Source organism: Bos indicus, chromosome 4 (assembly GCF_029378745.1).
Source record: "Bos indicus isolate NIAB-ARS_2022 breed Sahiwal x Tharparkar chromosome 4, NIAB-ARS_B.indTharparkar_mat_pri_1.0, whole genome shotgun sequence".
Classification (NCBI taxonomy): domain Eukaryota; kingdom Metazoa; phylum Chordata; class Mammalia; order Artiodactyla; family Bovidae; genus Bos; species Bos indicus.
The window spans coordinates 43502014-43528319 of NC_091763.1; the positions used below are offsets into that span (position 1 = coordinate 43502014).

General features: G+C 42.7%; 1 protein-coding gene across 12 annotated transcripts in view; it reads left to right on the forward strand.

Moving 5' to 3' along the window:
• The window catches only part of MAGI2 (membrane associated guanylate kinase, WW and PDZ domain containing 2), a 1460538-nt gene that overhangs the window by 1382359 nt on the left and 51873 nt on the right, over nt 1–26306 (forward strand). For 3 of the 12 annotated variants that reach the window (XM_070787203.1, XM_070787204.1, XM_070787205.1), the window contains one exon: nt 1244–1332. The exons of the other annotated variants lie outside the window; for them this stretch is intronic. In XM_070787203.1, coding sequence (XP_070643304.1) covers nt 1244–1332 — 89 coding nt within the window. The remainder of the gene's footprint in view (nt 1–1243; nt 1333–26306) is intronic. 12 annotated transcript variants of the gene reach the window in all.

The window sequence follows — 26306 nt, forward strand, 5'->3', positions numbered from 1 at the left end:
GTGGGTTCAGTCCCTGGGTAGGGAAGATCCCCTGGAGGAGGACATGGCAACCCACTACAGTATTCTTTCCTGGAGAATCCCATAAACAGAGGAGCTTAGTGGGCTACAGTCCATAGGGTCCCAAAGAGTCGGACACGACCAAAGCAACTTAGCACAGCGCACCCCTCAACACAGCTGTGCGGTGAAAAACACCCCGGGGGGTGGGAGGGGAGTGGGGAGGGGCGCACAATGAGACATCCGTGTGGGGGCACTGTCTCTTTTGTGTGTTGAAGCACGTGGAGCAAGTTAGGCATTGAGATGGGGGCTGGGGGAGGGGTGGTATCATAAGAATATACTGGCAGAGAGGGGAGCAGGCTCCCAAATGTCTGAGCTATGTGGACTCAGTGCTTCTGATTCAGCAGCCCCACGTCACCTCTACCTCACACTGTACGAAGCTAAGACAACATGGCACTGAGTGCTGCAGGGACTGGTTATTACATCTCCCAGGGCCTGTCTGGTGGAGACCACTGACAGCCCAGAATTTCTAGTACCGTCTTTATGTCAGCAAAGAACTGAAGCCCAGGAGCTGAGATAGGCCTAGACCAAGGCAGCTGCTAAGAGGCAGGTTTCAGAGCACAGCCCTTGGACAGGCGAGTACAGCCACGTAGAACAGGCAAAACCTGGCTGTTCTGCAGCTCTTTTTTCCTCCAGAAAACAAATACGGCCAGCAAGTCAACTGTGAAGTTTGAATCTAAATGAGCAAATTGTTACAGAAGAGACGAGCTATAAGAATTTATGAGATTATTAGAGAAAACATAAATATAAACATAGGCAAACCATGGCTTTAATTTGAGGGTTTTTCAAAATTTAGAAACATGATTACTGTGACTTCTCAAATGACAGCTGGTCTCACTGAAACACTCTAATTATGAGAAAATTCTGCAAAAATTCTGATATTATGATTTCAAGATGTTTTAAACATTTGTGCCTCCTTAAAAGCACCTCAGGATGCCCTCAATATTTTGAGAAAAAAAAATCTATTTTTGGAATACACATGTAGCTCAGTCTTTTCACTAATTTCACTTGCTGCATGCTCAATAGGGTCAGCTTTGCTTAAAGTCTTTATTCTTACTGCCTAGATAATTTTTATTCAGCTACTCTAAACGTACTAAGCAATCTTGATTCTAACAGTAATACTATATCTTTGTCACTGGTTCTGTTAATTCTAATGATTGGTCCTAGGCTGTTCCTCCCCTTCCTTTAGGAATGGTACCTTCCAGTCTCTCCATGTGCATGAAAAGTGACAAGCATGGGTCCCCATATTTCTACTTATTGGGCCACCCTAAAGACACGGTTTGTAAAATCTGCATGAATATTATCTTTCTCTAATGAGCTTTGGTTTTGCATATGTTTTTAACTGATGTATAATGCTCTATCTTTCATAGTAGCTTGTCTAATTACTGCTAGAGCTCTGGAAAATATTTATAGCTGAGACCTTATGAGTGGTGAGGATAAGATCTGTGGATTCAGGAAAATTAGAGATGCACTCATTCCTGGGTTCTAGCCAGTATGGTCCCAGAAGGAAGGAAGGGCTGGGAGGGGACATACAGCAGAGGCAGCGCTGGGTGAGCTCCGCACACACACTTCAGAAAGCAATCCCTGGGCATCAGTGCAGAAAAACAAAATGTATTTTCTCTCAGCCCACGTTTGGTTTGGCCAGCTCCCATGAGGCCACTCTTTCTACACCAGACAGAGAGAGCCACAGTCATCAGACATGTTAGCCCTGGGAACCCAGAACTGCCCCCAGTGTCTTGCTATCCTCCAGCCTGAGTGTGCCAGTTAGTCATTAAGGACAGAATCTTCTAACTCTCCCTCTCCATACTAGTGATGCACCGAGTTTAAGGGGGAAAAACAGTTATGATTTTTTTTAAGTAGTCCTAAGTTTGTATCTAACGATTTCAAAGTGAACATTCTCATGCTATATTTTAGTGTAACATTTGGTAAAAATTCTTAAGGAAATTAAGAATCCTGTATGTTACATACATATAGACACAAACATACAAATAAAGCAAAATATGAATAACAGCTTTGCAAATATAGTTCAAGCAACTTCTCACCCCTCAACTACATCCCTAGAGCAGCCCCCATGTCCACTATCAAAGCTTGCAGTAGATCTGTGACTACCAGCCCAATTTTTAAAAACTGCGATTTTAAAATGTCAGTTTAACTTTTCAGAAGTAGTTGATACACATGCTCGGTTTCCCCACGGTTTGCCATGGAAACAGGAATCAGACTGACACACTTCTCAGTTCTGACTCGATTCTATCCCCCGCCTTACAGTCTCCCAGCCATGGCTAAGCATCTCTCCAACAAAGGTTTTTAAGTTGGCCTTCTGAATGTTTTCTGAAATATATTTTTCTATTGTTAATAACCCTGCTAGTTGCCATCTAGGACTGGTTTGATTTAAGAATGAAAGGAAATATTATTCTCTAAGTGAATTATTGAATTGGCCTATTGTTGAACATTTCCTTATCAAATACATTTATGTGGATATGTGTCTACACACACACAAACACCCTTTCACAATCATTCCCTGAAGATGTCTACAAAGACATAAGTTTTAAATGAATCATTTCTCTAAAGTGTCTCTCAAGGGTAAGTTATTGATCAGGGGAAACCTAAATTAGGGCATAAAGAAGACAGTTGCAATGTACTGGAAAAAATAAAAGCCATGGAATCATTATTGGGGACATCTAGTCCAGTGACCATGCTTTAAAGAGGTATAGATTTCTGTTTCTGACAAAAAAAATGTATATGCTTGTCATATAATTTACTTTAACTAGTTTGCAATCCATGCAGGTAAGGTGTCCTGAATCAATTCACTAGAGTCATTAGCTAAAACCAACAACAGAAGAATTGGAGGGCTCTTTGTGGTCTCAGTTCAGTTCCACCAACATCTATCAGGCACCTTGCTTGGTTCTAGACAGAGAAAGATTAATGGGAGAGTCTCTCACTCTATGCATTCGAAAGCAAGGAGGAGTGATGGGGAAGAGAATGAGGTAAGGAGAGAAGTAAGGACAGTATCAGCAAGGAATGCTAAGAGCCCAAGGGACACAGCACCTGAAATCTGCTGAGCAGACTTGTAGAAGATTCTACTCCACCTAAGAGGTGACGTGTTAGCTGGGCCTCGAGTGACAAGTATGATTTCACTTGTGTGGGCAGGAGGTACAGTGGCTCTTATACTGGAGAAGTAGGAAAAGGAGAGGGTCGGACTGAAAGAACATTAAAATGGGGCTCAGTGAAAAGGGCCTTCTATGCTGTATAAGGGAATTTGAATTTTATATAATCATATATCATCAAAAAAATTAAGTGGAAGGGTGAAATTATCTGTATTTGGAATTGTGCCTCAATAGTATTTAAAATGGCTTTTTATAGGAAACTGGGGACAATTAAAATGTTATCGTAAAAGTTGAAGCAAATGATGTGAGGACCAGAATTAGGGAAGTGGTGACGGAAACAGCACATTGGAAACAGATTTCAGAGATACCTCAGGCATTTCATTGATGGAAATAAAGCTTGGTCAATAGTGAATACAAAGAAAGGGTTCAGGAAGCAGAGCTGTGGCCAGAGTTAAGTGGAAGATGATGCCGCATGGGTGCAGGAGCAAGTTTAGGAACAAAGGTGATGAGGTTAGCTTCAGATTTGTGAGTTTCTGGTGCCTGGAGGAGCCTTTGGGGAAGAGCCCAGGTGCAGGGCACCAGGGTGTGGTGCTCAAGGGTGGAGCATTGTGGGAGACCTGGAAGGGGCCATCCTGGAATGGGACGAGCTCTCCCCAAGAGACCCTGCTGCGCAGAGAGCAGAGGAGAGTATAGTCAGAGAGGAGAGCAGAATCTGCCAGGCACAGTCACATCTGAGTGGCAAGCGAGGGCGGTCTGAGAGCCAGGGATCTCTTCCAGAAGAGGAGCCGGAGGGGAGCCAGGGTGGGGGTTCAGGGAGGCCGCAGGGAGAAAGGGAATGGGAGGCAGTTAGGAAACAAAGGGGAGGAGCAGGCCTAGCCTACCGGTTCAGCGCAGTGCAGGAGCACAGCACTCCACTGACGCTAACGTGGTGAGGGCGGCGGGAACGGGCCTTCAGCTGCTCCTCTGCAGGGGCCTCCCCACAGGCCTACCCTGCGCACTGCCCCACGGTCGCAGCCACACTGGGAACCCCCGCAGCGAGACCATGGGTGCTCAGGTCCAGTCATGGGCAAAGGCCTGGCTTCTCTGGTTTGGTTTTTCAGAGGGCAGGGGTAGGTAGGATACAAAGATGAGTAAGACACCAATTCTACTCTGAAGGAACTCTGTATGTAAGGAATGTTTAAGAAAAACAGAGTGCTCATTGTTTACAAAAAACACTCTTTAATCACCATCTTGTTGAAACCATTCTCAAATGTACTGTGTTCCATTCTTGGGTTGAGGCACACAGTATCCTGAAAATGGGCATGCTCTTGAGTTTCCCTTTTCCCCTGACACATTCAGCATTTGAAATCTGGATTTCATCATCAGGACTCCAGTGAAAAGCGTCCCCTCAGTGATCACCAGCCTCACCATAGTAACAGCATCCAGTGATGGCGTCAACCCTTCATCCCCTTGGGACGGCCTGTAAGCCAAGACTAGTGGTCAGTGTATTCACTGAATTTTCTCCTTCCTCTTTGATTGCTCCTCAGGGGCTTCCTTCAACTCTCTTCTCGTGCGGTGACGCCCCATCCCCAACCCCTCCCCCAGGACCTCATCTGTTCTCATGGCTCCACCCGTCACCACCATACAGATGACTCTGATGTCTGTTTTGCCATCTCTGGCTTCATTCCCAAGACTTCCACTTGCCCTCTCAACATTTCTCTCCAGATGCCCCACATGTATGCGTTCAAAATTATTCATGACCTCTCCTCCTAAACTCCTCCTCCTCTTGAATCACCTATTAATTAAGAAACCATCAACCCTCCTTGTTGCCCAGCTCAAAACCATCTAAGTGCCTTCACACTCGTATATATGTATGTATGTACGTGTATATATATATATATATATATATACACACACACACATACACAATCAGTTCCCAAATTCAAGTGATTTTACTTCCCCATTTCTCATAAGGGCCCTCTCCTCCTTTCCTCCTGCCGTTCTATTCCTGTTCAGGCCCATTCTACAGGGTGAAATAGCCTCTACTACTATGGTAAATCTTCCCTGATCACTGATGCCAGAGCACTTGATTGTCCTAAAGGACCGCCCCACTTGGAGACTTTTCTCACACACACACAGTGTTAAATGAGTCCTCAGAGCATCCCTGATGCAGCCCCATTCAAATCTGTCTTATCTCTCCTCTCCTGCAGTAGCCTCTTACCCATCTGTGCTGCTGAAACACTTGGCATTGTCCTGTGTTTCCACTTTCATGGTTAGGCCCATGCTGATCCCTTACCTTGGAAAACCCTTTCCGCAAACCACGTCCTCCTTCAAAAACCAGGTTGAAGTCTGCCTTCTCCATGAATCCTTCCCCAAATCCATCAATCAGAAGTGATTTCTTAGTCCTCTGAAGTCCCATCGCTCCTCATACATCTCTTTTCTTCCCTCTCACTCTGTTTTGCAACATGGTTATCGGTGTTCACATGTTCTCCCTTTTATGGAATTCAAATACTGGATATTACCTTGGGTTTTTACAACAGTGCTTTTCAGAGAGAGTGAACAAGTACGTGAATGAGTAAATAAGTCTTGCAGTATCATTAAGTCATCATTCTATATCAAATTTCCGGTAGATTGCCTATCTCTACATCACTTAGTTGTTCTCCTGGAGCTTTATCTTGTTCCACTGCCATCTCATTTGGTCTAAATTTCTACTGGTATTTTTATGTATGTGGAAGGTTTCTTACATTTCTTGACCTTGGAGAAGTGGCCCTCTGTAGGGGTGTGCCGTATGTCCTAGCACTTCACTCCCCTCGATCACTCAAGGGCCCAGGGAGCAGCCTGTCCCCGGTGGTGTTTCCAGACTCAATTCCGGAAGCTGCTGGGTTGTGGTTTTCTGGTTTCTGGTGTTTGCCGCCTTGTTGGAGAGTCGGTCTAGAGGCTTGTGAAAGGCTTCCTGGTGGGAGAGGCCGTGCTGGCCTACTGGTGGGTGGGGCTGGGTCTTAGCCCTCTGCTGGGCAGGGCCTTGTTAGGGGCGTGTCTACTCACCGGAGTCTTAAAGAAGCCTGTCTGCCGCCGGGTTGGAGCTGTGTTCCCATCCTATTGGTTGTTTGGCCTGAGGAGTCCCAGCATGAGCCTAAACGTTGTTCTGTGGGGCCAAGTCTTGGTCCTAACTGCTCCAGCTGGATGTCTGCCTCCACTAAGAGTTCAAGCAGAGGAACACTCCCTGATATTTCCACCACCAGCTTTTATGAACCCAGAGAGAGGGCCACAGCTGCACCCTCCTCCCCAGCAGACCCTTTAAGACCAGAAGGTAGGTCTGGCCCAGGCATGAGACCTTGTGTGTGCCCTCCCAGAGTGGAGTCTCTGTCTCCCTTCCTCCTGTGGAACTCCTGTGCTCAAGCCCGGCTCTGGGGGCTCCTCCTCCCAATGCCAGACCCCCCAGGCTGGGGAGCCTGGCGTGGGGCTCAGCTCTCTCTCCTATAGGAGAACTTCTGTGACCTAATTGTTCTCCAGTTTGTGCGTCACCCACCTGTGGGGTATGAGATTTGATTATATCACACTTGTGCCCCATCTACCATCTTGCAGTTTCTTCTTTATGTCTTTAGATGTAGAATATCATTTTTTGTAGATTCCAGTCTTTTTGATTGATGATTCTTCAGCAGTTAGTTGTTATTTTGGTGCACTCGTGAGAAGAAGTGAGCAAATTTATATACAGGCTTTTATTTTATAGGAGGATGGCCCAAATTTCCACTGACTGTCTCAACCGAAATCAGAAGCAGATGTTTATTTGTTAATAACTTCCTGATTGTTTTGCTTATTTTCTTGTAATATATTGCTTTCTGTTCAGAGTTGAATGGAGAAAAACTGGCTAATTGAATGTTCCAGGTAATTGTCTCTGGTTAACCTAACTTTGGGCTTCCCTGGTAGCTCAGACAGTAAAAGAATCCATCTGCAATGCGGGGGACCTGGGTTGGGAAAATCCCCTGGAGAAGGGAAAGGCTACCCACTCCAGTATTCTGGCCTGGAGAATTCCATGGACTGTATAGTCCATGGGGTTGCAAAGAGTCAGACACGACTGAGCGACTTTCACTTTACTTCACCCTAAGTTTTGTTTCTATAAGGTGTTTTCTTTCACATGGGTAGCTGGGACCTATGTCAGTCCAGCTACTCATTAGAATCACCTGGGGGACTTTGTTAAAAAAATAGAGGCTCCTCCCCAAACCAATTAAAACAGATTGGTGCCAAGAGTGATGATAGTGTGAGGTATGCTGCTTTTTTTTTTTTTGAAACACACCCCAGGTCAGTGCACTGAGCAGCCTGAGTGGAGAATCACCAATAGATCAGATAAGTAGGAATATTATATACGGAGGCTGTTATATTAACTGAGGGAATTCAGGAGCGGGGATTGAGGTGCTGAAAATAGCAGAAGTAAAATGCAGAAGTGACAATATCAAGAGTCTTGAACGAATAATCATTAAGACTTGGTGACTGTTGACATAAAGGGAATAAAAATTAGGAGAACTCAAAAATTATCCCTGGACAAAACCCCAAGTATTTGGGAAGATGGCACAGCCATTGTCGGGGGTGGGGGGATGGGAAAATTCAGAAATGATGCCGTTGACAAACTGGGTGGCCTTTCAAGAATTACTTACCTTCTCAGGGCCTCCGTTTCCTTGCCTATACAAATGATAGGGTTTGGTTTTTTGATGTCTCAGTTCCTTTCAAGTTCTAGCATCGAAAGTAAGTGCATGAACTAATCTGGGATAAAAAGCCATATGGAATTTCAAGATGTGTGTGGACATTTAAACAGTGATTCACAACAAGCAAGTGAATCAGAGCCCTGTGGCTTCAGCAGATGGGGTCTCCAGGGAAGAGCCCAGAAAATTGGGGTTGAAGGGTAGGTCAGGAAAGGAGACTGAGAATATAGAATTTGCCTCTTCACCTGCTCCAGGCTTGCTTACCTTGTGACTGGTGCGCAGGGACACAGTGCCTGCTGTCCCTCATCACCTCACCACTAATGCATGGACACAATCATTTTTCACAGGACTACTTGGAGTTGCTGTCATATACAAGGTTTTTCTGGAGAAAGATTGCCTCTTATTAACAGTGCCTTTGAAAACTGAATTGGATCATTTTGCAATTCATTATGAAAATTTACTAACAGGAAAAAAAATAGCAGGATATCTTAATAGCTCTTTTTTATATTTAAGATGTCTCTGTGTTTTCATATCAAGTGCCAGGAGGGAGAAAAATTATGTTTTACAAGTGAAATACATCTGTTCAGTTGGCCTTTTCCTATTATTTCTATCAATAGCTTATCACCCCTGGGCATACAGAAATCAGTATCTTTAGCTTGTTTTCAGAGTGAAATTTTAGGCAATGGCCATGGTGGGTGGGGGGGGCGGGAAACCTCATTGCTTATTCAGCATAGAAGTGAAATGTTGATTGCCTTTCAGCTGTCAAATACAGTGAAACCAAGTCCCAGTCTTCCCATACCCAAAGCTGTGGGGCCCACAGAAGCTCTAGCTAGAAACCCCTGGTTGTGTTATGTTTGGACCACAAAGATACACAAATAGCCAATGAGCTGTTCAACATCACTAAGGATCAAGGAAATGCAAATCAAAATCATAATGAAATATTGCCTCATATCTGTTTGGCCACTATTTGGGGAAAAAACAAAAAACAAAATAGCAAGTTTTTGGCAAGGATGTAGAGAAATGAGAACCCTTGTGCACTGATAGTGGGAATGTAAAGTGGTGAAGCCACTAAGGAAATGGTATGGAGATTTCTCAAAAGATTAAAGATAGAACTACCATATGATCCAGCATTTTTATTTCTGGGTATATATCCAAAATAATTGAAAACAGAATCTCAAAGATATGTGCACACTCGTAGTTCATTGCAACATTATTCACAATAGCTAACAGCTAGTGGCAACATCGGAGAAGGCAATGGCATCCCACTCCAGTACTCTTGCCTGGAAAATCCCATGGACGGAGGAGCCTGGAAGGCTGCAGTCCATGGTGTCGCTGAGGGTCGGACACAACTGAGCGGCTTCACTTTCGCTTTTCACTTTCATGCATTGGAGAAGGAAATGGCAACCCACTCCAGTGTTCTTTCCTGGAGAATCCCAGGGACGGGGGAGCCTGGTGGGCTGCTGTCTATGGGGTCACAGAGAGTCGGACATGACTGAAGTGACTTAGCAGCAGCAGCAGCAGCAGCAGCAAGATAAATGTCCATCTTTGGACAAATAGATAAAGAAGTAGAATATTATTCTTTAAAAATAAATCCTGACACATGCAACAACATGAATGAAACTTGAGGACATTATGCTAAGTGAAATAAGCAAATCATATAAACACAAATACTGCATGATTCCATTTATATGAGGTACTTAAGCAGTCAAGTCTTAGAATGTAAAATGGTGGTTAACCAGGGGTTCAGGGTAGTAAGGGGCATTGTTCAGCAGGCACAGGGCACAGGGTAACAGTTTTACAAGATAAAACAAGAGTTCCAGAGGACTATGTATAAATAACAGTGCTGTTAATGTTGTTGTTCAGTGGCTAAATTGTGTCCAAATATTTGTGACCCCATGGACTGCAGCATGCCAGAATTCCCTGTCCTTCACTGTCTCCCAGAGTTTACTCAAATACATGTCCATTAAGTCAGTGATGCTATCTAATGATCTCACCCTCTGTTGCCCCATTCTTCTCCTGCCCTCAATCTTTCCAAGAATCAGGGTCTTTTCCAATGAGTTGGGTCTTCACATCACCTGGTCAAAGTATAAGAGCTTCAGCATCCATCCTTCCAATGAAAATTGAGGGTTGATTTCCTTTTGGATTGACTGGTTTGATCTCTTGCAGTCCAAAGGACTCTCACAAGTATTCTCCAGCACAGTTCAGAAGCATCAGTTCTTTGGCACTCAGCATTCTTTATGGTCCAACTCTCACATCCATAATTGATTACTGGAAAACCCACAACTTTGACTGTACAGACCTTTGTCTGCAAAGTGATGTCTTTGCTTTTTAATACACTGTCTAGGTTTATCATAGCTTTCCTTCCAAGGAGCAAGTGTCTTTTAATTTCTTGGCTGCAGTCACCATCCGCAGTGATTTTGAGCCCAAGAAAATAAAACCTGTCACTGCTTCTACTTTTTCCCCATCTATTTGCCATGAAGTGATGGGACTGGATGCATGATCTTAGTTTTTTGAATATTGAGTTTTAAGCCAGCTTTTTTCTCTCTTCTCTTTCACCCTCATCAAGAGGCTCTTTAGTTCCTCTTCACTTTCTGCCATTACAGTAGTGTCATCTGCATATCTGAGGTTGTTGATATTTCTCCTGGCAGTCTTGATTCCAGTGTGTGATTCATCCAGTCTGGCATTTTTCATAATGTACTCTGCATATAAGTTAAGTAAACAGGATGACATTATACAGCCTTGTCTTATTCCTTTCTGAATTTTGAACCAGTCCATTGTTCCATGTAAGGTTCTAACTGTTGGTTCTTGACCCACAAACAGGTTTCTCAGAAGACAGGTAAAGTGGTCTGGTATTCCCATCTCTTTAAGAATTTTCCACTGTTTGTTATGATCCACCCAGTCAAAGGCTCTGGGTACTCAATGAAGAAGTAGTTTAGATGTTTTTTCTGGAATTCCCTTGCTTTCTTTGTGATCCAGCAAATGTTGGCAATTTGACCTCTGGTTCCTGTGCCTTTTCTAAACCCAGCTTGTATATCTGGAATTTCTCAGTTCATGTACTGTGGAAGCCTAGCTTAAAGGATTTTGCACATAACCTTACTAGCATGCAAAATGAGCACAACTATATGATAGTATGAGCATTCTTTGGCATTGCCTTTCTTTGGAATTGGAATGAAACTGACCTTTCACAGTCCTGTGGCCACTGCTGAGTTTTCCAAATTTGCTGACATACTGAGTGCAGACTTTAAACAGCATCATCTTTTAGGATTTGATATAGCCCAGCTGGAATTCCATCACCTCCACTAGATTTGTTCGTAGTAATGCTTCCTAAGGCCCTCTTGATGTCACATTTCACGATATCTGGCTCTATGTCAGTGACCACACCATTGTGGTTATCTGAGTCGTTAAGACCTTTTTAGTGTAGGTCTTCTGTGTATTCTTGGCACCTCTTCTTAATCAAGTGTGCTTCTGTTAGGTTCTTAGCATTTCTGTCCTTCATCATGCCCATCCTTCCATGAAATGTTCCCTTGATCTCTCCAACTTTCCTGAGAACTCTCTTTCTTGAAGAGATCTCTAGTCTTTCCCATTCTATAGTTTTCCTATCTCTTTGCATTGTTCACTTAAAAAAGGCTTTCTTATCTTTCCTTGCTATTCTCTGGAACTCTGCATTTAGTTGGATGTACTTTTTTCCTTTCTCCTTTGCCTTTCACTTATCTTCTTTTCTCACCTATTTGTAAGGCCTCCTCAGATAACCATTTTGCCTTCTTGCATTTATTTTTCTTTGGGATGGTTTTGTACAATGTTACAAACCTCTGTCCATAGTTCTTCAGGCGCTCTATCTACCAGATCTAATCCCTTGAATCTATTTGTCACCTCTACTGTCGAATCATAAGGGATTTGGTTTAGGTCATACCTGAATGGCCTAGTGGTTTTTCCTGCTTTCTTCAATTTAAGTCTGATTTTTGCAATAAGGAACTAATGATCTAAAGCACAGTCAACTCCAAGTCTTGTTTTTGCTTACTATATAGAGCTTCTCCATGTTCAGCTGCAAAGAATATAATCAGTCTGTTTTTAGTACTGATCATTTGGTGATATCCATGTGTAGAGTTGTCTCTTGTGTAGTTGAAAAAGGGTGTTTGCTATGACTAGTGTTCTCTTGACAAAATTCTGTTAGCCTTTGCCCTGCTTCATTTTTTACTCAAGGCTAAACTTGCCTGTTACTCCAGGTATCTCTTAACTTCCTACTTTTGCATTCCAACCCTCTATGATGAAAAGGATATCTCTTTTGGTGTTAGTTCTAGAAGGTCTTTTAGGTCTTCATAGAACTGGTCAACTTCAGCTTCTTCAGCATCAGTCGTTGGGACATACATAGCCTTGGATTACTGTGATGTTAAATGGTTTGCCTTGGAAACAGAGATCATTCTGTCATTTTGAAGTTGCACCCAAGTACCGCATTTTGAACTCTCTTGTTTGACTATGAAGGCTACTCCATTTCTTCTAAGGGATTCTTGCCCACAGTAGTAGATACTATGGTCATCTGAATTAAATTTGCCCGTTCCCATCCATTTTAGTTCACTGATTGCTAAAATGTCAATGTTCACTCTTGCCATCTCCTGCTTGATCGTGTCCAATTTACCTTGATTTGTGATTTTTACAGCATCAGACTTTACTTTCACCACCAGGCACATCCACAACTTGAGTGTCATTTCCACTTTGGCCCAGCCTCTGCATTTTTTCTGACGCTATTAGCAGTTGCCCTCCAATCTTCTCCAGTAGCATATTGGATACCTTCCAACCTGAGGGGCTCATCTTCCAGTGTCATATCTTTTTTTTTTTTTTTTTTGCCTTTTCATATTGTTCATGGGATTCTCATGTCAAGAATACTGGAGTGGTTTGCCATTCCCTCCTCCAGTGAATCACGTTTGTTTTTGGTTTTGTTTTTTTACATTATTTTTAATTTATTATCTTTTTACTTTACAATATTGTCTTGGATTTGCCATACATCAACATGCATCCACCATGGGTGTACACGTGTTCCCCATCCTGAACCCCCCCTCCCACCTCCCTCCCCATACCATCCCTCTGGGTCATCCCAGTGCACCAGCCCCAAGCTTCCTATATCCTGCATCGAACCTGGACCGGTGATTCGTTTCTTATATGATATTATACAGGTTTTAATGCCATTCTCCCAAATCATCCCCCGCCCCCCACAGAGTCCAAAAGACTGTTCTATACATCTGTGTCTCTTTTGCTGTCTTACATACAGGGTTGTCATTACCATCTTTCTAAATTCCATATATATGCGTTAGTATACTGTATTGGTGTTTTTCTTTCTGGCTTACTTCACTCTGTATAATAGGCTCCAGTTTCATCCACCTCATTAGAACTGATTCAAATGTATTCTTTTTAATGGCTGAGTAATACTCCATTGTGTATATGTACCACTGCTTTCTTATCCATTCATCTGCTGATGGACATCTAGGTTGCTTCCATGTCCTGGCTATTATAAACAGTGCTGCGATGAACATTGGGGTTCACGTGTCTCTTTCAATTCTGATTTCCTCATTGTGTATGCCCAGCAATGGGATTGCTGGGTCGTATGGCAGTTCTATTTCCAGTATTTTAAGGAATCTCCACACTGTTCTCCATAGTGGCTGTACTAGTTTGCATTCCCACCAACAGTGTAAGAGGGTTCCCTTTTCTCCACACCCTCTCCAGCATTTATTGCTTGTAGACTTTTGGATCGCAGCCATTCTGACTGGTGTGAAATGGTACCTCATAGTGGTTTTGATTTGCATTTCTCTGATAATGAGTGATGTTGAGCATCTTTTCATGTGTTTGTTAGCCATCTGTATGTCTTCTTTGGAGAAATGTCTGTTTAGTTCTTTGGCCCATTTTTTGATTGGGTCATTTATTTTTCTGGAATTGAGCTGCAGGAGTTGCTTGTATATTTTTGAGATTAGTTGTCAGTTGCTTCATTTGCTATTATTTTCTCCCATTCTGAAGGCTGTCTTTTCACCTTGCTTATAGTTTCTTTTGTTGTGCAGAAGCTTTTAATTTTAATTAGATCCCATTTGTTTATTTTTGCTTTTATTTCCAATATTCTGGGAGGTGGGTCATAGAGGATCCTGCTGTGATGTATGTCAGAGAGTGTTTTGCCTATGTTCTCCTCTAAGAGTTTATAGTTTCTGGTCTTATGTTTAGATCTTTAATCCATTTTGAGTTTATTTTTGTGTATGGTGTTAGAAAGTGCTCTAGTTTCATTCTTTTACAAGTGGTTGACCAGTTTTCCCAGCACCACTGGTTAAAGAGATTGTCTTTTCTCCACTGTATATTCTTGCCTCCTTTGTCAAAGATAAGGTGTCCCACACACCAGTGAATCACGTTTTGTCAGAACTCTTCGCTATGACCCATCTGCCTTGAGTGGCCCTGCAGAGCATGGCTCATAGCTTTATTGAGTTACACAAGCCCTTTCACTGTGACAAGCCTGTGATCCACGGAGAGGATGTACCGTACCATAGTGTACATTTAAAATTATTAAGATAATCAGTTTTATGAATTAAAAAAAAAAAAAACAGCACCATATAGGGCTCTTATAAGAACCAGCATCTGTAAGGCTTAGTAATTCAAAACACAGAGGACTTCTCTTTGAGCTTTATTTTGTAAAATGTGCTGAAGTGTGCTTGCCTCAGGGCCATTAGATGAGAAGCCTCACATTTCTTAAACTGATGAGGAGCCATCAGTTGGAGGGAGGAACTTGTTATAGTAAGATTGACATTAGTATCCCTTCTCCCTCTACAGAGTTTTCTGTTTTGCTTCTCTCATTGCTGCTGTTTAGGTTCTTGCTTTTGGTTCATTTTGGAATAGGGTATCTTTGGGGTTCCACTGGGACAATAAGGAAGGAGGACTGTGTAAAGGAAATTCCAGATTCTCGTGACATTTCAGAGATCATTTAAATCTATCTGTTCCTTTGCATCCCACCTCTTTTCACAAAGGCCTCTTTGAGGCAATATTCAGGTTCATTGGGAAAGAAGAATATCAATTGTCCTGCTGGCCGAGATATCAAAACAGACAAATGCTGATAGAACACACAGCCCTCATTCCCCACCCAGAGGCTCAGTGACTCAATGACAGGGCAAAAGCATTCCCATCAGGAGTCTCCTGTGGCGGCTGCAGCCCTCACCACAGTGACAGGCATGGAAGTGGAAATGCCTTCCCCGGTTATTTGGTTATTGCAAAATGTGCTGTGAAGAGCATGGCATGCCTTTCTGTGACCTTGTTTATGAAAGTTTTTAGGAGGTTATTATTTTTGTTCATCAATTAGCAAGCCCAGAGCCCCACGCGGGCCCCTGAGAGAACTGTTTACCTCCTGAGGACAGAAGCCACGACTGCTAGCTCAGTGGGTCTGAACTTCACACCCAACGGTGCCCTGTGCTGCACTGTATGAATGAATGAGCGAGTGAGTGACGAGAAAGGACATAGAGCAGCAGTCGGGCCCTGCCCTCCAGGAGATTGTGGTCTATTAGGAAAAAGACAAAAAAGAGAACAAACTTAAAAATAATGAGAACACAGTACATACACACACTGAAATGAGGAGGATGCCCAAAAGAGTAAGTTGAGTGTGGGGGAGACTTTTTTTTATGAGAATTCCTACCCTTCCAGTCTGTGGAAAGTACATTCTTTTAACCAACTGCAATACCTTTTGCCTATGTTTATACTAAACTTCTCTATTTAAATATATATATGTATATATATGTGTGTGTGTATATATATATATGTAAGAGAAAGTGCAAAGTAAACTCAATTCATAAAGAATATAGTGTTGGATCCAGCTGATTCTGAGGCAGACCCCACAAGAGGATGTGTGCGCTTGAAAACTTAAAAAGCTAGAACTTATCCTTTAACACCTCACAGCAGCTGGAAGTTCAGTTTGGACAGCTGAATGGAATGCCGAAAAACCCAATCACCTCCATCTCCTAGCAAAGGGTAAACGATTTTCAGCAGAAAGCTTTTTTCTCCCCGCTTGCTCACTTCTCATCACCCTCTCCATCTGATCGGTCCTCAGTCCACCCACCCCAGGAAATGGATGCTTCCACTTCGAAGCAGGAAAAGGACAGGGTATGGGGGAAGTGAGTCACAAACTGCTGCCCAGGCCGGAGACTTGAGAGGAAAAAATACAGGGAGATGTCACCTATATTTTTCCAAATTACTAGTTAATAGATTTCTCCTGAGAGAAGACATTTAGCCTCACTTTCCCATCTCCAAACAGAACACGTTCCCGCGGCAGGTTCCTGGCCAGTCTGTCCTCCCAGGTCTTCACCCAGCTTTGGGACCAGTGTGACCAAGAAAGTCAGAGGAGGGAGAGAGGTGGGACCCTCGCCTGGAAACTTGCTAGTTCAGAGGCGCCATACCCTGGGACTCCCTCTGTACGGGGTCTCTTCACCAAGTGTTCAGGGTACCGCCTTCATGAACGGCTAATATTCAGAAATGAACTCTTAAGACAGAAATTAAGAAAAGGATGGATCTTAAATCTCAATTTTGAGACTGTTCCTATTGTCATTCTGTGGCTGCATTTATCCTCCAGTGATGCTGCAGAGGGCATCACTTCTTAAGATAACTTTTACTATTTTTAACACAATAATACACACTAGTTATAGAATATCTCAAAGAAATTATCAAAAGAAGGAAAAACTTCTTCCTCTATCTTGAAAATATAACCATTTTGTTTGGAAACCTGCTTGATTCATTTGCCAGTCTGCTTGCCTCTCCAGAATAGAAAATACCCTTCTACACATCATTTTGCACAACTGCTTAGCACTTTGTTATAAAGGTTTATCATTCAACCAACCTCCTATTTGAACTTCTCTTGTTTTTTTCTGATTTGTCCACTATTGTGAAAATTACTGAAGAGTATCTTTGTGGCTATATCATCTGTCCATGGGATTTCCTCAGCAAGAATACTGAAGTCGGTTGCCATTTTCTACTCCAGGGTATCTTCCCAACCCAGAGATCAAACCCAAGTCTCCTACATTGGCAGGTGAATGCAAGAGACACAGTTTCAGTACCTGAGTCAGGAAGATCCCCGGAAAAGGGAATGGCAACCCACTCCAGTACTCTTGCCTGGGAAACTCCATGGAGAGAGGAGCCTGGTGGGCTACAGTCCAGGGGATCGCAAAGAGTTGGACACATCTTAGTGACTAAACAGCAGCAGCAGCAGCTATGTCTTGCCGTGTATCTTTAGTTCCTCGGGATAACTTTGGAAAGTAAAACCACTGGGGCAGAGTATCTGCATTCTCACAGGAGGGTAGACGAAGTCAGAGAATCATGTGGACCCATGTGGGAGCTACTCCTCGGTGATGAAGTAAACTTTATAATAAAGTATCGTTTCCAATAGCCAAGCAGTTATGAGCTCTAGCAGAAGCCTTGTGATCTAATAAAAAGTGCCAGGAGCTGAGAGTCAGAGCTGGGCAGGAAGGCCAGGCTGCCCCACACAGCCCGCAAAACCCCTCAGGCCCCAGCCCTGCTTTCCAGGGCTCCCACAACTCATGGATAACCTGGTGACTAGGCTGAACCACAGGTTCTCTGACCAACCCTCAGGCTGGAACACAAGAAAACTCCACTCAAAACTGGAAAACAGAGTGCAGCCCAACAATTGCTTCGAATTTATGTGTACCTACAGTTTGTTTTACTGTTATTGTCCCTTCCGTTTTCTTTAGTTTGTTTTTAAACAGCACTAGCAATATTTCTCAGAGAAGCAGAGGGCTGTGTGTGCAATTTCATAATACACTTCCTTGACAGTTCAAAAAATCATAGGCCTTCTCGGATAACTTAGAAGCTGTCTGCATCTGTGTATCATATTACATTGGGGAAGAGCAATTAGTCAAGGGGAGGCCCAGGCCCAGGGCACCACTGACATTCCTCTGGGTTTCTTTGAAGTGTTCTGGACAGTAAGGGCTCTGCAGGCACTCAGAGTGAGTGCTGGGTGGTCACTCACCATGGCAGGCCTGACCTGTGGCGCTGGACCTCTTGTGCCTGTAGCACACTAGGCAGCGACGGAACCCGAGCAGCCTGACGTCCTAGGGAGGGATGGCCAGCAGAGGAGGCTGTGGTTTCTGACTTCAGAGGTATCTGTCCTCTGGCACAGCAGATTTTGAGGTCCATTCCTGTTGACTCAAGTGTGGAAATGCTTCCATTTGGGGAACCGGCTGAGATGGTAATATTTAAGGGGACCCGTGGAGCCCATGATATCTAACTATCACTCTTCCTGGTAAACTGTGCCTTCACCTCTAAATATGTGCTATTTCACTAAGAAAGTTCTTGTGAGATGATGTTTTCAAGCAAGCAGGTCTTTGAGAATTCCTTAAACTAGATCAAGACAGATCAGACCCCTGGGAGAATCGTCTCCACATTGCAGTTCAGAAATCTAAGATGCAAGAGGAATTTCTGATCACACTAACCTACAACGCCAGTGTAGAAATGAACATTTCCATTTCCTTGCCTTCTCCCCATTCATTCAGTAATATTTCCAGCTGAACAATAGCAGCCGATGGGAAATACTCCCGTGTCATTTAGTTGCTGTCCAAAGCAGACACCCTTGGCACTTCCAAAAAGAGCTGTCTTATGGAGCACCTTGACTGAGCTGAGAATATTCATTCCTATTCAGTCTTCACTTTAAATAGCTACTGTCTTGTTTTTTAGCAAGACAGGCTTAATTTGAAGAGCCTATAGTGTGGGGGGAAAAAGAGTAAATGAATTGAATACTGGTCCGTAACATTGGTCTAAAACCATCAGGCAATTTAAATGTAAGATCCCTAAGGTTTCTTATAGAAACAGATTTATGGCTAAGGGTTAAAAACTATTCAAGGACAAAACTGAGTATGAGAATGTATTATACACACACAGCTGTAGCACTTAATAAATATGTAATAGCTAACAAAGAGAGTTGAGACAACTTCCTAATATAGAAAATTTGGACAACTTCTACCTGGTGATATAAGAAATTTTCTCCATCGTGAAAGATTTGTTGGCCTTTTACACAGGTATCAGACAGCCTTCATTATCAGTCCCAATGTATAAAATGGTGTTTAAAGAGAAAAATAGTGGCATATTTCAGAGGCCAAAAGACCCTAAGATCTTAGAGTGAGTTTTTCCAGGAGCATAAATGTGTGGAAAATTACAGAGATAAATTCTGAAGCACATCGATATTCAGTGAGACCCTAAATACTTGAAGTTTTCATTTTCCCCTTCTGAAATGAATAAGAAAACATGGAGACATCCCTGCCATGTTATAAAGAAAGCATCACATTGAGAGTTTTTCTCAGTCAGGGATGTTGATAGAGGATGTCATCAGGCACAACCTGGCAGACTGTATCCTTGGAACCGATGGGTTTTGTTTATCACGTTCAAATGGATCCCCCCTCCGCCCACCTCCATGATCCGGGTGGAGAGGAGATGGTAATGGTTGTTAGGTGCTTGACTGCCGGCCACTGAAACATCGTGAAATTGCACTTCTGTCTGCAACCATTTGTTAGAAGCTAGAGCTGATTACAGGTGCGAGGACAGAGCCCCCACCATGATTTGTGGTGGAAGAACAGCTCAGAGAGGAATTCAGTCAAGCAGGAGTGGCTAAGAAGCACTAGCCAAGGAGTGAGCACGAAGTGAAACTTCTAGAAGGAGGAAACTTCAGCCACAGGCCCTAGCCCTGTGTTCTGAGCCAGAGATAAGTTTAACCTCTTCTCCTTCCTCATCTTTGACCTGGTTTGCAGTTTGCACTGACCATTCCCGGGAGAAGCCCTTTACAGATCAGACTGGCGACTGTGGCAGTGATGAGACTATTGTGATTATGAAATTGCCTCTGTGGCAGTGATGAGATTATTGTGATTATGAAACTGCCTCACATCTTTTATTTCACAGGGTCTTTTTATCATCACGTTGTATCCTTAAAACAAAAGAAGTGCATCAAACGTTTGATGTGGAGAGGACAGAACAAATTAAAAATTAATTTTGAAACCATTTTTTAAAAATTTCCCAGCCTTCTTTATATTCACTGGAAATTCCTCAGAATGCCTCATAACTAAGAGAAGAAATCAATGAAACTATTTATGTTTGAGATCCATTCTTGGGTGAATGGAGAACCCAGGATAAACCACTCCTCCAACACAAAATCGGTATGAAATGAAAATCTAGTTTGTATAAATATGAGGGTATCAAGGAGAAATGTCATAGAAAGAAAAAAACACTGGAGGGAAATTCAGATTTTAATAGTATTTTTTTCCTGAGTAGCAAGAAATACTGCCCAGATTTTACACCTCTATATATTATCCAAAGTGTCTCTAATATATTTTAGTATTCAGAGAACAAGGAGAAGGAAGATGAGAGACTGACTCCTTCAGAGGGTGACTGATTCATTTCTCTTGATTATCATATGTAGATAGATGTATGGGTGACAACATGAGTTATATACACAAGGACTTTCAGGCAACTCCTGGGGGAATCACCATGTTCTCAACCCAGGCTTTCTTCTGAAATACTATCCCCATAAAAAGCAAAGCAGTACCCCAGTTTAACATACTGTGCATGTAGGAGACATTCCAGTGAGGACATTCTAATATCCACATTGTTACCCATTGAGTTGCAGAGCCTTCATTCCAAAATGTCACCTGGGCAAGGCTTTCTCTTGAACTGACTCATTCCTTAAGTCAGTTTTTGGTGCAAGGCACTTATCTTACCACTGAGAGGAACAGAAGATGAATGAGCCACGCTTCCTACATAGTAGGCATGACCCAAAAAGCCTATCAAAAAGTAAATATCAGCCAACAGATACTCAGAAGAGATGAGCAAAACGCATCTTTCCCTGTGAGGTTTTCAAAGAAGACTTTCCAGAATGTGGTGGCATTTGACTGAGCCTTGAACGAATAGGCTGACTTTTTAGGAGGCAGAGAGGGAGTGGGGCAATCCAGTCACAGGCGAAATAAATCAAAGCGAGGGCTTGAGAGTCAAGGCAGGTAAAACAATTTGACTGGAGGGTAAGGTGCATGCTCGAGTGGGAAGGAAGGAAAGCCAGAAAGCCTACCATTCAGCCCCAGGCCATGCCATGGAGGCCAGACAGTGAAGACAGAGCAGTGGGGTAGCAAAGGAGAGGCTGGAGGTGGAGGCAGCGATGGCCAGGTGACAGCCACCACAGTGCTGTAGAGAGAGAGCAGACTCCAGGGCCTCAACTAGGGCAGGAGTGGAAAGGCAGGCAGAGACGGGGGGAACTACCAGTACCTTATTACGGGCAAGCGGGAGAGGACAACCCTGAGGCTTGGCTCCTGAGTGACTGACTGGCAGAGGAAAGAAAGCAGGGAGTCAGATGGCGGCAGCTCATCCTTAGCGATTCCAGGGAGGCTCAGCAGCCTCCAAAAAGGCAACATGCTTCCACACAGGATCTGGGCTGGCGTGTTTGTAGGCTCATCAGGAGATAACCCCGTTCATTTTCTTCTCTTCAGGCAGTTCCACCCCAGAGCTTCTCCAGACAGCTGAGCTAGACATATACCTAGCAAAGAAAATTCTTCTCCCTCCAACCCCATTTTAAGTTTTCACAGGAGAATGTATTTGCAGGTTATCTAATTCGTCCTGCCCTAATCTCTTTTCCTTCCCTATTAAGATGATACACACAGAGCTCATTGCTTGGTTCTTTATAAAAGGACCCAGTCTCTGACTAATCAGTATCCTAATTTTAAATCCCGTCGATGGGGATCTGGTCTATATATTTTATAAACATGGATAAGCAGTTACCTGGCTATTTAGCTAGTGATGCAAAATATCATTAAACTACTTTATATTACCAGTTAATATATTTAATATTTAATGTTACACACTAACATGAAGTAAGTGATTCCTAATATTTTAGTCCATATACATTTTCATCTGGGAAGAATATTTTATTAACATTTGTGATACCACTTAATTCTATTAATAAAAACTAATTTTAAAATCTTTTCCTAATTATAGCTTTTGATTTAGTTATTTCCTGCTTGGCAAATAAGGGTTGCTGAAGCTGTCATGCAGTTGGTCCATAGCTAGCTTTGTTCTTTTTGTATTTATCATGAGTTATTTGGTAAAGGAAGTTGATTAAAAGCAGCGGCTCCCCATGTGGCCTCACGACTTGACTGTAGCCCAGTTTGTCAGAGTCTGAGCAGATGCTTAGCTTTTAGCTTATTCTCTTCCATGGTCATGACCTTTAGCCCACAGAAGCCATGTTGAAAGCAATTCAAACTGGATGGTCAGCAGCCTTACCTATTGATGACCCAGGTCATCTCATCAGCATCTTTATTGAGCCTGATGCTAGAGACATTCCTACTTCTGAATGTGAGATGCCTTCCCTTGGTATTAAGTTCCTAGCTCCTCAATTTCTCAACTGTGGACTCATCATCCAGGCTCTGTAGATACAAGGCTGGCAGGACCAGGACACCAGGGACCATGCGGTTTTCGACCTTGATGTTTGCAACAAGGTCGCAAAGCTGCTGAGTGTTCAGTAGAGCCAATATCCTAAGACATATATCAGAACTCATCAGGGGAGGGCTGCTGGCAGGGAAGAACTAAGAAATAGGGGATGTAGAAGAGATGTCATATCTCCCATATAGATGTTAAGTTCCATGGGATAAGGCTGCAAGGAGCCTGAATATTCCTGTAGAGGTTTGCTCCTTGCCTGAAAGCAAACCACCAAAGGGGAAGAGAGAATGCCTATCTGTTCACCAGGAAACAAGCACTCCCAGATCTTGGTGGTTAATAAGGGAGTTGCCATAGTCACCAGATGTTTTCAATTACAGGTAAAGCCAGCTTGTTTCAGAGTTAAGCCAGAGTGCATTGATTACAGAAAAGCTGTTCTTTGATCTAACTCTGGTTCCAACTGGGAAAGTTTTTGAGCCAAAAAGAAAAAAGTGCAGTAGCCAAGGATGAATTGCTCAGAAAGCAATTGAGTTTTTCCCCTCACACTGTTTCATATATTAAAGTAAGCATAACATGACTGAGAAATAAGCATATGATGCTACTACAGCTTTTTTTTTTCTTCTTTTTTTAAGAAACCTCAGGTCAGTCTGTCTTACGGGAAGTTGGTCAAAGAAATGGTAAAGCAGGAAGGTCAAGTGATCCTGAAAAGTTAAAACATCTCTAATCCATCTAGGCTTATTAATTTTAATATTAAAGTGCTTTCACTGTATCCATGCTCTTTACTAAGAGAGTTGCATGTAGTTGTAAAGGAAACAGGTTCATGTTAGACGAATCTTCCATCCCAAATGACGGGAAAGTGAACTTACCCCATGTATGTACATAACCGTAAAATTGTTGACTGAAATTGAAAAGACCCATGAAAGTGCCATCATTACTCAGATACTTTCTCTCTAAAATACATTTCTAAGGAATTGTACCATGTCTTCATATCAGTCAGTGTATAACTCTATTACTGTGCTTAACAACTTGTACTGTACTTCTTTCTTTAGGTGTCCTTCTCCCTTCATTAGAATGTGAGGTGCACAAGGTCAGAAGGAACAGGTTCTAAATTCATTTTCATATTCCCAATTGTGAGCACTTCACTCTGCCTTAGGGATATGAATAGGCTACTCAGCCTGTGGTTGAATGAATAGATGGATGAAAAGAAACTAAAGAGTTTCAGACCCCCAACCAAGATCTTTAAATGGCTGTTGCTGTTCCTAGACCTACCTGTTCCTAGGTAGGTCTCTGCCGCTAAGATACATCCTGAAGCATCTGGGGGAAGTCTCCCAAACAAAATCTCTAGAGTCTTAAGTTTCCATCCACATTCGACATTTATCCCCACTTGTAGCAAATGATAACACTGAAGTTTTTTTGAATGTCATATTGACTTTGTCATTGAGTCTCAGACTCCATCTCTGAGTCTTGGTGGGAGCCTTTGTTTGCCAAATACTGCCCCCCAAATGGTATGTTAGCTCTACAAGGGCACTGATGATGTCTTGTTGACCTCTGTATCCTGAGTGCTACCACTGATAGTTACTCCAAAGATATTTGTCAAATGAGAAAGTAAAGATTTCTCAGTCTGCTGCCATCTAACCAGTCCTCTATACTGCTGTGGAAGAAAAGACAGAAATAAAAAGCAGTACTAGAACTCTGCATTAAGAATGAGTGGTTTCCTTGTGTTCAGCAAAAGGTGGAACTGGAGTCTGAGGAGATACTAACACCACTCCATGTGGCTCTGAAATTTTGTCATTCTGAATGGCAGTGACAACAACCAACCTGTTTTCCTCATGGCTATGTTGACTGCAGCCATGAAATTAAAAGACGCTTACTCCTTGGAAGGAAAGTTATGACCAACCTAGATAGCATATTCAAAAGCAGAGACATTACTTTGCCAACAAAGGTTCATCTAGTCAAGGCTATGGTTTTTCCTGTGACCATGTATTGATGTGAGAGTTGGACTGTAAAGAAGGCTGAGCGCCGAAGAACTGTGGTGTTTTGAACTGTGGTGCTGGAGAAGACTCTTGAGAGTCCCTTGGACTGCAAGGAGATCCAACCAGTCCATTCTGAAGGAGATCAGCCCTGGGATTTCTTTGGAAGGAATGATGCTAAAGCTGAAACTCCAGTACTTTGGCCACCTCATGCGAAGAGTTGACTCATTGGAAAAGACTCTGATGCTGGGAGGGATTGGGGGCAGGAGGAGACGGGGACGACAGAGGATGAGATGGCTGGATGGCATCACTGACTCGATGGACATGAGTCTGAGTGAACTCCGGGAGTTGGTGATGGACAGGGAGGCCTGGCGTGCTGCAGTTCATGGGGTCGCAAAGAGTCGGACACGACTGAGTGACTGATCTGATCTGATCTGATCTAATGTTGAGAGAGGAGGAAAGGCTTACTGTTCCCTACACACAAACTCACACACTCACACTCTTTCTCTCTCTTTATACACATACATACACATGCCTGGAGAATTCCATGGATGGGGAGCCTGGCACACTACAGTCTGTGGAGTTCCGAAAGAGTTGGACACAACTGAGTAACTAAACAACAACACATACACTCAAAGACCTCCTAGTTAAAAGAAATAGTATTTCCACTTAGAAATAATTGTTGTCAGTCTTACTAAGAGAAAGAATGCCCAGGGAACTTTGGATCCTGAAAGGGAATAGTAACAGCGCTATAAATTTAGGGAGGAGAAATCATATTATTTTATTAAATAGTTCTCATAAAATAATGGAATAAAAATGACTTCCTCATAATAGATGTACAAGTTATGACACAAATTACCTTTTCCCCCCCATTTACCTTTCATCAAGCTACTCCTGGGGAAGATGAAAGAGTAAAGAGAATAAGCTTGAACTTGAAAGAGATAAGATTTATACCCCAGTAATTGTCTTGATCCATTAATTGTCATTATTCTTTTAGCATTTGCTTTAGGTTAGAGTTTGGCAAAAATCAAACTTGGTGAAAGTAATAGTTATACCAGAGTGTATCAGTTCTCAATTTTTAAGTTTTTGAGGCAGATTTACATCTCTTAAGATTTGGGGACACCTGTGTCCTAGGGAAAGGCACTGCCAAAAATAAGGTGCAAGGCTGATTAGCATTCACTCTTTCCTAAAACAGCAATGTGGCAAGTTGACCATGAAGACAGTGGTCACACATCAAGTTAAAATATCTTTGACTTGCCTGACTCATTCAAGTTTAGATGCTACAAAAGAGGAAAGTGCTAACAGACCATCCTCTAGGGCTCTCTGAATCCATAAGCCTTATTTAGCTTTGCTGGTTATTTCAAGTGGCTATAAATGGAGATCATGACCAATCCATTCTACCCCCAGAGGTCAATAGAGCATCTGTACTTTTAAAACAAATTCTTCTAAAACTTAAGTTCCCCGTGCAACTTTCTCTTGGTCTTTAAGGCTGATAAGAAGCTCCAGAGCACAAGCTCCCCACACAGATGCACCCCCTCTCAGACTCCACCTGCCACACACAGAACCAGTAGGGTCCATCCAGCTTACCTGGCGACATCCAAAGCCTTTTGTAGCAATTTCAGTTGCTAAAATGTAGCCCCCCAAATCTGTACTGTTTTAAAAAAGTTCTTGTCAGGTAATACAAATAAGAAAAATAATATATCCCACTGTATATTTGTATAGCGTCTTTACTTCATACAAGGCAACTTTAAGAAGGAAAGTAATTAATATTTAACAGTTAAGAAAATTGAGGCCCAGATACATTTGTCCAAGGTCACATAGCAAGTAAGCAATAAACAGTGTACTTAAACCCATCTTCTGACTTCAAAGGATAGTGTTCTTTTCACTCAGCTGTGCCCTGCTGGCCTGATCCAGAGGCTTTACTCAGCTGAAGAGGATGCTGGTATATTCCTGCATATCATATATATTGATGTATTGATGAAGTCATGGTCTTGAGGGTCTGGAAGTTGTTATTTAGCTGCATTTGACATCTCCAGGGTTCACTCCCTGTAATACTGTAGATATGGATAAAGCTG